This window comes from Mytilus galloprovincialis, chromosome 10, assembly GCF_965363235.1.
Source record: "Mytilus galloprovincialis chromosome 10, xbMytGall1.hap1.1, whole genome shotgun sequence".
Lineage (NCBI taxonomy): Eukaryota > Metazoa > Mollusca > Bivalvia > Mytilida > Mytilidae > Mytilus > Mytilus galloprovincialis.
The window spans coordinates 85,412,618-85,425,441 of NC_134847.1; the positions used below are offsets into that span (position 1 = coordinate 85,412,618).

At 30.6% G+C, this 12,824-nt stretch overlaps 1 protein-coding gene across 1 annotated transcript in view; it reads right to left on the reverse strand.

Annotated features, from left to right (window-relative positions):
• Nucleotides 1-12,824, reverse strand: part of LOC143048673 (uncharacterized) — a 70,343-nt gene that overhangs the window by 30,393 nt on the left and 27,126 nt on the right. Inside the window, exons 10-11 of the mRNA XM_076222479.1 lie at nt 11,221-12,191; nt 2,986-3,053 (exon numbers count right to left, since the gene is read on the reverse strand). Coding sequence (XP_076078594.1) covers nt 2,986-3,053; nt 11,221-12,191 — 1,039 coding nt within the window. The remainder of the gene's footprint in view (nt 1-2,985; nt 3,054-11,220; nt 12,192-12,824) is intronic.

The window sequence follows — 12,824 nt, forward strand, 5'->3', positions numbered from 1 at the left end:
TCCAGGTAAAATCTACCGGTATGAATGAAAAAGAAGTTTTCAATTAAGGCTCTGTGGCCATAACAGCTGTCTCATTAGCATTTTAACCACTTCCCATATTTGCAATTAAAACAATAGAAGAAAATTATTCAACGCAAAAACAAAACTTACTTGTAAATATGAAATTCTCTTTACGGTATGAGTTTTTCTCATTGTTTGAGATTGTACAGTAGTACCTGTAACTGCTTATACCTATTTCTTATTCACTTTTGCTTGATAAACTCACTAAATATCATGTATATACATTGTACCACATCTCCTTATTTTTATATGCATTCCAATAACATGAACAATTGTAATTCAATTCTATATACCAAAGCAAAATGAACTGCACCACTTTCATTCACTAGTATGCATCTTTTGGCAAAATACAAGTTCTTAAATGACACAAGATATATTTATTGATAAAAATAATAAAATTTAGTATACTACTCTTTAACAGGTATAAAAAAAAAGCACAGCTGTGTCATAACTTGTGAAATCTGTGCTGAAAACATAGACATTGATGGTATTTGGGTAATTCCATATGTGAAGCTCAACATTAGCTCGTCAGTTGGTGGTGGACAGTTATAGTTCCTTTCTGCAGGCTAGGATGAATGACTTTTCAGGAAAACCAATTTCACAAATCAAAACTTTCCTCTAGATTTCTCCTACAATATTCATCCAGTTTAGTTCTTTTGGTTTAATTGGACACCGTCCTGATTTTTAATTTTGCAAACCATTCAGTCTCTTGCTTGCAAATGGTGCATGAAAATAGGATTGGTATGGCAGTAGACAAGTCTCTTTAAAGTGGGTTTGTGCCCTGAAAAAAAGTTTTATAACTTAAGTTTTTTTGAAACTTGTGCAACACACATACCTAAATAACTATAACATAGAAGAGAGCATCATTCGTGTCAATGTTTTGTTCCTGTTTACATTGTCATTGATATTTTTCAGAAAGCCTGAGGCATAGCTCATGAATTCCTGTCATTACATCCTAAATTAACATAATTACTGCTAGAATAATTATCAGTATGATATACGTACACTATCATTGTACAGCCCAAGTCTTCAGTATATTATATCATTGTTGCATTCATTCACTCCTGTGTTCAGTCGTTCAAAAATATTTAAACATCAACAAATGAACTTTAATATTAAAGGACAAGAAAACACTAGAAAAGATACGTACATACAACCCGTGTTTAAGTGTATTTGAAAGAGAAATATATCTGGTTAAACGATGTATAAAGGAGGAAAAAATTGCAGATATTGCATTACGATGCTTTCTACCTAATAGCACGTGGATATGTTGACATATTTAGACTTGACCCAGTATGACCAGTACCTTGTAGGTCACCGCCGTCGTTTAAACACTAGACTACAGTCGTGTATAAGACAATAAAATGCTTAAGCCTGTACTATTAGTGTGAAGTAAATGTGTTTTTCTGTACATTTAAATTGTTTTACCTGATAGCAAGGACGTATATCTATCCGTTTCCTTCTCAATTCACTTTGTCAATTTCTTCGAGCTCCTTCAAAACATACGTATTACTGCGCCCGGAAGTGAAAAAAATATTAGAAATCCTCGTAAAATAATGCTATTTTCAATTTTGTGGAATCCATTTTGTTATATTTATTATATAAAGATAAAAAAAGTTACGATTAATTATGAATTTGCATATCATTATACGGAACGTTTATGGACTATTTTTCCATAGCTGTAAGTCGGTCATTTTGGCGGGAAATCATGTACACATACACACGTAGATTGGCTGGTACCTGATGGTAATGTTACACATCAGATATATCAAATAGCTAATACCCGGAACGTAGTACCGGGAACCAGGATAATACGTAGACAACATACATAACTAATACCCAAATTGAAAACGCTTTACGGTTTCTCGTTTATAAACTGAATTCCGCTTTGAATTATAGAAGATGCAATATTAATCATGTTCAGTCGACTTTTCATAGTTATATCAACGTCTGAACTAATTAAAAAATCTTTAGATCTCAGATAACACTCGAAATTGACCCGACCTCTTTCCACACGGAATACAAATAATGATAGTTTGTAGTCAGGTTGACTGCTTATAATGCAAAATACACATTAATAACAAGTTCTATAAAACGAACAATACACACTGATCGTTTCTTTAGTCCCCAATGTAAATGAAAGAAACAAAAACCATATCATACCATAAAAAGAAGAGGAGAAATTCGAACATTTCCGGATCTTTTTCTGGCCAAAAGACCCCCTGCATAGATTGCGTATGAAAAGATTAACCTCATGACTTGAAAGTCAGGCCTTAAAGCACTGCCTTTAATAAAAATTGTAGCCAGTAGGTACATAATATACTAAATTTGAGGACAGTGATTTCTTTTTTTTTTTAAATACCCTGTGTCCTCCGTTTGCATTTAAGGTTTTCTACTCCACTCATGATTCTTTTTGTCTTGCTTGCCCAGCTTTTTATTACGTATTTGTCAATCTGAATCTCGATACATGTACAAAATTTAAAGAAATGACACAACCGGTAAATGATGGATAATCGACGATCCAGGGTCAATGGACAAAGCCAATGCAATGTTACGCGACTCTGGTTCGCATACTTATTTTTATTTATTTTGGCAATCGATCTATTTCCAGTATCATGTAATATTTATCGTCATGAACATTGATGTTTTTACTTGCTGAAGATTGGTTTCTTTTACATAAATTAAACATCTTTATACGTTTTGAAATTAATTTTATGTTTTTGTTGGATTTGAACTTTGTCTTGTACATGTTGTATATTTTTTTACTTGTCCACGGGCAACCAAGACAAAAATAATTACTTGTCCGGTTGTTCAAATGTACGAGTCGGGCGAGTCGGGCATAGCATTTCCACACCCCTGCAAGGGACATGTTTGATAATAATAGGAAAAGTACATATTTCTGAGTAATTATGTTGTAAACCATACCTGACTTGACTTTGGTCATCACCGTTAGGGTCTTTATGTGTAGAATTTCCTTCAACTTTTTTATTCTCCTGCAATTAAAATAGTTTTCCAGTAATATGTGTAATATAACTATAAGTAGAAATCCCTAGTTCTGTTGTAATTAACACCTAACTGTTAACAACATGCTATAGTGTTATAATCCGTTGAATCAAGATGATATATTATATATGTCATGTATCTGGTTTCCTGAATGATGTCAACTTTGTCTCGTATATAAGTATCTGCAGTGTAACACATACTACAACTCATCCTTTAATGGGTCAATGGTCTTACTACTTAGAATGTGAATTTCAGGAAATTGTTGGAAGATTTAGGTAGATATCACTTGTAATACACACAATGTATATTCAACAGAGAAAAGTTTAAACCTTAACCATGTTAGATGAGGTTAGTGTGGATTCACTTGTGAGTACCAATTTTATGCAGATTAAGGATTTTTTTACTAACTTGTTTGTGGATATTTAATTTCATGGTTCATCTGTATCCATAAAATCCATGAAAATTTGTATCCAACTAACAATAATGAATCCACAGTATTCAGTTTCAATATATTGATCCCCCAGTACTTTAGATATTTTTTATTAAGTTTAATTACAATATCATTTTTAGGTCCTGTGATGGCAATTATTAACACTATCCCTTGAATGGAATCTACAAAAAAGATCACATTCCAAATAGTTCAAGTGAATTTCTCTGTTATAATTTTTAAGTAGAAAGTATAATATTACCCAAGCCATATTCCTAGAAAAGACATACCTGAGTTAAAGGCTCTTAACAATTTATAAATAGAATTAATATATATTCCCTCAGTCTATTTTCAGCTTTCATTTAAAGACATATACTATACTGAAAATATCTTTTGTCAAATTTTAACTTTTGGAATAAAGTATTTTTATAGGCACTAACTATAAGAATGATTGAGTTATCTTTCTTGAAACAATTTTTTCAGAGGTGCTCTTATATTTAGAGGCTTGAGTAGACACAATAAGAATTGGCTAACATTTTTAGAAAGACAAATTGTGGACACAAACCCATCTGATTTTAATCGATTTTACAGATTTGACATAATGTTTTTAGATGAATTCATTGCAATTTTAATTTTTTGGTTAATCATTTTTTTTTTTGCCATGAAACTTTAATTTAGTTTTCAAAAGGTAAATATTACAAATTGTGTTTGTATGAGAAATTTATCAAAATCTTACACTGACTGACCTATTCTATTTCAATGAATTGATTTTAAGGATCATAAACATCCCTTTAGATTAGCATATAACCTCTAACAAATACTTTGGTTTGTCATTTGGTCTTAAACTTCCCTAGAACAACATGCACAGAACTAGTGTCACCAGGTAAAAATGAAGATCTTGTAAGAGTTTATTTTTTACCTTTAAAAATCTTAGGTGATGAATGAAAATTATATCAGATATATTCCCTATATTTAAACAAATACCCACTTGCATATAATATTATAAAGGGACATAACTCAAGAATGGTGAAATAGATGCTTCCCATATCCATACTACCTGTACTAGATCTGAGTTTTGTGGTAATTTAAAACATTTTGTGTAAGTTTCATAACATTTGGTTATAAGGCAAACTTAAATGAAAGAACAGAAACACAAAAAAACATGTTTAAATAGGAGTATAACTCTTAAAATTTTAAAATGACACCACAAAAATCCAAACACAATCAGTGTTTAGTGGTAATCATGGTAATGACCAATGTTTATGAGATTCGTAACATTTGGTTGAGGCAAACTTAAGGATGTACGTACACCTCTGAGGAGCCAAAAATTTCTAGAATTAAACTTTTTTTCTTAACCTGATTTTTACATTTATAAGACTGCAACAAAATAATTGGTGAAGAAAAAATCATATGGTGGTGCACTTCTTTTTTGCTACGGCCCTTTGAAAATGCCCAATTTTGATGATTTTCCCATTTTTCATCGATTTTTACCTATTTTTGGGCTATTATCGTGAAATAAAGGGCTGCGCTTTACCGCATGATACGCCCGTTGCTCTTTTAACTTATCTTTTATGCTTTAAATGAATTTATATGATCAACTAGAAATATATATACAAATCAAAAGGGATGTTACATTAATATATTCACCAAAGTTTCATAAAATTCCCCTTTTTTAAGTATAAAAATTCATTACTAAGAAAACGTAAAATCTAAAATTTATAAAAATGGAAAGGGAGCTTATGTCAATAGATATAAACAATTTATCAAAGTTGCATAAAATTTTGTGAAAGTGTTAGTTATTGTCCCAAAATTGGAAAATCCCCCCTTTTTTAAGCATAAAAATTCATAACACGGAAATGTAAAATCTTAAATTTATAAAAATTGAAAGGGAGCTTACATCAATAGATATAAACAATTCACTAAAGTTTCATGGACATTGGTGAAAGCCTTTTTGAGTTATTGTCCGAAGTGTTGAAAATCCCCCTTTTTTTATGAATAAAGCCCCATAAATCCAAAACTTAAAATCTGAAATTTATAAAAATTGAAAGGGAGCTTACATCAATAGATATAAACAATTCACCAAAGTTTCATGGACATTGGTAAAAGTCTTTTTGAGTTATTGTCCAAAGTGTTGCAAATCCCCCCTTTTTTATGAATAAAGCCCCATAAATCCAAAACTTAAAATCTAAAATTAAAAAAAAATGAAAGGGAGCTTACGTCATAAACAATTCACTTAAGTTTCATGGAAATTGGTGTAAGTGTTTTAGAGTTATTGTCCGAAGTGTGGACGATGGACGGACGGACGGACAACGGTATACCATAATACGTCCCGTCTAAAAGACGACGGGCGTATAAAAAATCATAGTTCCACAATTAAACTTTTTTTCATACTTTCGATAAAGATGAAGTGGACCAATCTGCATAAATTTTACTTAAAAAAACTATAGGTAGGTGTTAATATAAGAAAGTTTTATCATATTTTGACGCTTTTTTGTGTAAAATTTACCATGCTGTCAATTTTGTATTTTTGTGATTTTTCTCAGTTTTAAGAACAAAATGCATATTATTTCAATTTTTTTGTTATTAAATTATTGAAAAAATACATATCCAAGAAATTTGAAAAGACCAAAATGATATGGGATATAAATAATTCTTGTAAAATCATTTTTTGTATCCCTCACCCATTTTCTCAAAATTTTGGCTAAAAATACTGACTTGATTTGTCGTAAAATTTGAAAACTGGATTACTCAAAAACCATACATTGTAAATACACAATTTTTTCACATAGTTATGTTTGATTATAATATTTTTAAAATTCATTGATATTTTCCACTTGTATCACATGTTTTCGAAATAATTCAAGAACGAGATTTCAACGAGACTGAACGAGACTGAAAAGTCAGCAGAATACATCCTTAAGATAGAGAACAGAAAAGAAAAATTCAACAATGTTTCCATTTGGAGAGGGTCATTTACGTGAAACCAACCAATTTCAAACTTGATCTGTATTTTATAGTAATAAGCATGGTCTCCACAAGTTTCATAACAATTAGTTGAGGCAAATTAAGAAAGGTGATGAAAGCAATTTTGGGAAATTATCAATATTGACGGAAGGACAGAAATACAGATGAGCAAAGTAGAAACTTAATGTCCCCTTTGTAATTACCACTAGTGCTTAAAAAAAATGTTTTGAAAAAATGATGAGCTCATGGTAATTTACAGATTTTAGCATATAAATAAGGAAGTTTTGTAGAAAGTAATTAAAAACTTTATTTAGACAAATATTATACATGTTTCCCAGTATGAAAAACTGTAACAAGAGACCATAGTTTGTCTCACATCTATAATAAACAGCTGCGCCATGAGCGCATGATACGCCCGACGTCTTGTGTGGAAGTTTTATGCAATAATCATAAATAGTTTCTGAGAAAGTTTTAAGCAATAACCATATATTGTTTTTTAGACACAGCGGGACATGTGAAACCCCTAACCCTGTTTTTTTTTTTTTTTACAAAAAACTAAATATCACTAAAATAAAATTTTAAATCAAAACCAAAAAGTATACAGATCTTTAGATTAATATAACAAAGAAGTGTGTAAAGTTTTAAGCAAAATTCATGAACTATTTTTGAGATACAGCGTGACATGTAAAAAAAAACCTCCCCTGTTTAACTAAATACTCAATAACTCAAAAATGAAAATTTTGAATCATTACCAAAAAGTATAGATCTTTAGATTAATATAACCAAGAAGTGACCAAAAAGTATACAGATCTTTAGATTAATATAACCAAGAAGTGTGTAAAGTTTTAAGCAATAATCATAAATTGTTTTTGAGAAACGGCACAACATGTAAAAAACCCCTCCCCCTTTTTTACAAAATACTCAATAACTCAAAAATGAAATTTTGAATCATCACCAAAAAGTATACAGATCTTTAGATTAATATAACAAAGACATGTGTAAAGTTTTAAGCAATAGTCATAAATCGTTTTTGAGATATGGTGCGACATGTAAAAAAAACCTCCCCCTTTTTTACAAAATACTCAATAACTCAAAAATGAAATGTTGAATCATCACCAAAGAGTATACAGATATTAAGATTAATATAACTAAGAAGTCTTTAAAGTTTTAAGCCATAATGAAGAATAGTTTTTGAGATACGGTGTGACATGTGAAAAAAACACACCCCTGTTTTAGTTACAAAGTGCCTTAACTCAAAAAGTTTAAATCTCATTTTCACCAAAAAGTATACAGATCATTTGACCATCATAAGAAACAACTATATTAAGTTTCATGGAATTTGGATAAGTGGTTCTCAAGTTACGGTGCAACATGTTTACGCCGGACAGACAGACAGACAGACAGACAGACAGACAGACAGACAGATGGAGGGACGGACAGACGGACGGACACCAGTCGGACGGACACCAGACATTTTTATACCATAATACGTCCCATCAAAATTTTGACGGGCGTATAAAAATTCTACTGGATGAAAAGTTTTACTGAAGATTTCCAATGCCCAGGATATCATGTTTCCTACCATTCATGGTGCGTACCATGGTGGATGTCGATAGTGGTGGAGAAATTAATTGCTAGTTTTTAGTTGTGTTTGTGTTTCTCTATCTTTAGTTTTCTTTGTGACATTGTGTAAATTGTTGTTTAGATGTTGACTTTGGTGTTATCTCCCTTTATTTGACTAAATAGTTTTGGTTTGCTCATTTGATAATCTTCTCTCCTTTATGGTGTGTTGGGCTTCTCGCAAACAGGTAATTTCCACTTCCTTATTAATGTTTTAAGACCCCAACGTGTTGTTAATTATATAAGTGTTCTATTTTCTTATATCCAGACTATAGCTATTTTCCAACATCTCCAACTTATGTTTAGATCCATTTAAAAAGTATTTAAATGAAGTGTTTCATTCATTCCAAAAGCCTACACAAGAACTGGCCTGTACTTTGCCTTGCAGAGAGTACAGACACGACAGAGCAATCTATATTTTTATAATTTCATAGTCTAGTTTCCTATTTTGTTATAATTTTGATTTGAAACAAATTCATAATGTTAAAAGACAATGTCTACTCCTACATGTCATTCTTACCTGAATCATATATAATTCTATATTTGTCTGCCTCACATATATCCAATGAAATTTTAACTTCACAAAATTTAGTAAATTATTTCCAGGCATCAACTTCACAATAAAAGTAGTTGTTTAAGTCACATTTTATCCATTTATGTATAAATTTATTTAACCTCAAATTTAAATAATATTAAATATATGCCGAGACATATAATACATGAGAAGATTTCATCCCCAATGTTAAAGGATCTATGGTATTATCTCAGTAATTAACTGACACAAACTTCCTGTTGTTATTAACTTGTACTTGTAAATATATATATCATTGACAAATGTATTGTTCAAAAACAAAAATTTAAACCATAAATTTCCCTATAAGTTTTGACAACTTGTTCAACTTTCAATTTTAGTTATATATTTTTGACATATATAATTTTATTACTTTTAAATAGAAAATTGTTGATGGGTTTAATCAAAGTACAAAGTGACAACTTAACTTTTTACATATTAAATTAGGATATGAATTACTGCAATTGAATGATGGTTACGAACAAAGTGATATCAATGATGCTTCAAGTTAAACGAGGAAGTAAATTGTTATGTAAATGATTATTCTGATGTTCTCAACTTACCATAGTTACTTTACACAGGTATATTTATTCCTCTCTCATTAAATTATAAGGAAGATGAAAGTTTAAAAAAGCTTAAAAAGTGAAGGTCACTAGTTTTTAATCGTGAAGCTTTCAGATTAATCATTCCCTATAAATAATTATACTTTTATAGTTTTCTGTCTAGATTATCTTTAAAATATAACAATACCAGGATGTACATATGTACATGTTCAAGTAGGGGAAATAAAACAGAAATGAACTAGCTCACTGTTTCAACAAACTGCGGAAACTTGCACTATAGCGAAGTATAATTTAACTCCTCCCCCTGTTACAATGAGTGTGAGAGTATTTAAACATGTCAGATTGTTCACCTTGTCCATGCTGCTTTATAAATTCCTTTTTCCCATATAAAATGTAAGTGTAATCCCCATTGATTTTTAAAGGGAAAAAATGTTTCTTCCAAATCTTTATATCAATCAAAGTTTTTTTAACATTTTAAAGCGAAATTGTTTTCTCTGGACATGCTGGTATCAATCCCTACTGGTTTAGATCTAACAGATATTCCTTCAAACTTAAGATTTGACACATTTATCAAAAAAAAAAAAAAAAAAAAAAAAAAAAAAAACCCCACTTTTAAATGTTATAAATGGATACTGATTTTTTTAATTTTTTTTATATCAATGATAAAAATATTTCCCTAACTTGATCTACTTTTTAATCAAACAACTAAAGAATGAAAGGCCAGGTATGTAATCAGTGTATTCTAATTATTGTCAGAAATGTTTCCCTTTTGTATTGATTTCATTACCAAAACTAAACATTTTAATGTTTCACTAGTTTACTACTGTGTCTTAATAATACCCATATAAAGCAGTTCAAATCAATGTTAATTTCCTTAATTTCTTTCATAACTTTTATTTTTAAGGAAATTACTTTATATTTAGTATATTAGTATTAAAAAAATAAAGGTAGTTTGAATTGTTATTAAGGAAAGAGCAACTATGCTGAGTGGTGATTTTGGCCATGTGAATTATTAGTAGATCTTGTCTAATAACATTTGATATTTCAAATGTCTTAGCTATCCATTATAATTTGTTAAACGAATAAATTTGATAAAAATTGTCATTACAGAACAATAATTGCAATAAGCTTAAGGAACCCACAAGTATGAGAATGCTGAACTACTTGTACAATCTTAAGTCAAAAGTGTTTCACATATCCCAAATTCCCTTATTACTTCCTATAAAAATACACTTTTTTCCTACATTATTTAATTACATTTATGCTCTTTTCCTACAAAAACTATATTAGTCTTTAAAAAGTGATTGCCATTAAAATGTAAATCATAAATATATTTCATAATCGTTGCAAGAATCTGATAAAGAAGTTCTTCAACTGGACAAAAAATATCTTCAGTAAAATTTTTGATAAAAATGTTTTTGTTTCTTCAAATAATAGGTAATTTCCAATAGATGAAAAACTTATGACTTAAGATCGGTTTTGCTTTTAAAAGTTTTTTCTTGAGAATATTACCCAAGAAGCAAAACAAATGTTTTTTTCTACGGGTATACATCTATTATTGATTTTAGGATAAAAGACAAAATTTGCATTTTTATCCCAATGTTCTATTTTCAGTAATAGGTTGGCTATGTTAGTTGATAGGCAGGGTCACCAGACACGTACAAGCTACCCCAATGACGATTTTGGCGAAGACTGGTTCAGTTTGGCTCAGCAGTTTCAGAGGAGAAGATTTTTGTAAAAGACAACAAGCAACATTGAACAACAATGACCATGATGAAAGACAACAGAAGCCAATTAATTTGAAAAGCTCACAATAGCCTTTTGGGCCAGGTGAGCTTTAAATAAAAGATTCAACCATGTTCAGAGAAATTCAAGCCTACAGAAGTTCAAATTGAATAACACCTAATGAAGATTATAAATTCTAAAACTTGTCAGATGCTTACTCACATCATTATCATGAATCAACCTGTTAACAGGGACAGACTCCGTTCATTCAAAGTTATAATAATTACCCTATCTACAGCAGTGACTGAGTCTAACTTCCTGATCTTGACCAGTTGTGGTTCATTTTTATGTTTATGTTCATGAGCCAATGTTGTTCTAGTATTCCAATGTCGATCGTAATCAACAAATGTAGCATCTAAATTTTTAGGAGCTGAGTTAGGCAATGATGACTGTTGCTTTTTCAGACTGCCACTCAGATGGTGGATGTCTTCATTGTTCTGTTTTCTTGCATCCCTTTCTTCATCAATATCGTGGACACCTGCAATATTTTTGTCTCTTTCAGAATTTTCTTTCCTAACATGTTCTGTTTGGAAATTGTCCCTACCAGAAATCTCTTTTTTGTCATGTTCTTTGCGAGACTGAGATATTTTTTTGACCTCCTCTTGAATTTTTCTCTCTAATTCATTATGCTGTGTTTGTTTTCTACTGTCTGATAAGCTTTTTTCCTCACAGATTTTCTCTCCTTTCTCTTCATCATCACAATGTTTTAAAATGCCCTTTATTGGTTGAGTTGCCTCTTCCCCGCCCTTATCCTCTGAATGTGTCTCAGAGCTGACTTCCTTATCACAACCATCATCTTTTACCAAATTATCAAAGTCAGCCTCATTTTCATTCTCATCATCAATTGTATCATTTTCATTGGCTGATGTTGTCAATGTTGAGATTTTAGCCGTTAGTTCTGTCAAAGTCTCCTGTGATGATGTCATTGAGAAATCGTTATTCCATTGTTCGTCCAGACTATCCATGGAGTCGCTGACCACACACCTGGGAGGAGTCTGAAAATGAGACGGTACCTCAAGTAATGCTACAGTCTTTTTCAAGTTTTGAAGTGTTCTTGTGTTGTCAGCTTTAGAGGTGTCAGACTTGACACCATACTCCATGGACTGAGGAACAGATTTGGTCTGTTTGTAATCCTGTCTTTTCTGTTGAGCTGAAACCTTGTTCTTATCACCAAACTTTGAAAAGCCGTTTTCATCACCTTAAATTATACAATAACACTTTTTACTATCAATATATTGTGGGAATTTATTCATAATATTGTTATGTAATTGTATCAATAAACCAATTTTTGAGACGTTTTGGTCATTTGCTTTCTTCAGTTTTTTATTTTACCTCTCAACTACATGGCTGACATTACATTTGTTCCCTATTGGAATTTTGGAAACAAGAATATCATTATGCATAAAAACATTTGTATTATATTTTTTAATCTATAAATTAAAATTAGAAAATAAACATGTTAAATGATGAGCAATGTTTTGTAACGTCTAAAAGTCTTTCAAAAAACAGAAAAAAACAGAGCAAATACTGAAAAAGCTGTATTGGGCTTATATGGGTCATTCACTTCTGTTTTTTAATTCTCTTGAAATCATTTAATAAAAGTGTTATGAACTGGCTGTTTCTGTATTGGCCTTGTTATAGATTCTGTATCAGTTGTATTGTAATTAGGCAAAAACTAAGATTTTATCAAAAAATCTAAGTAAATAGGAAACAGGAAAATTTGTCAAATGTACCTCTGTTTTAAATTTATAGATAACAAACAAGATTTTATATGGGAACTGACAAAATTTTAGTAAAAAACTAAGATTTTAATCATGATCAACAAAAATAG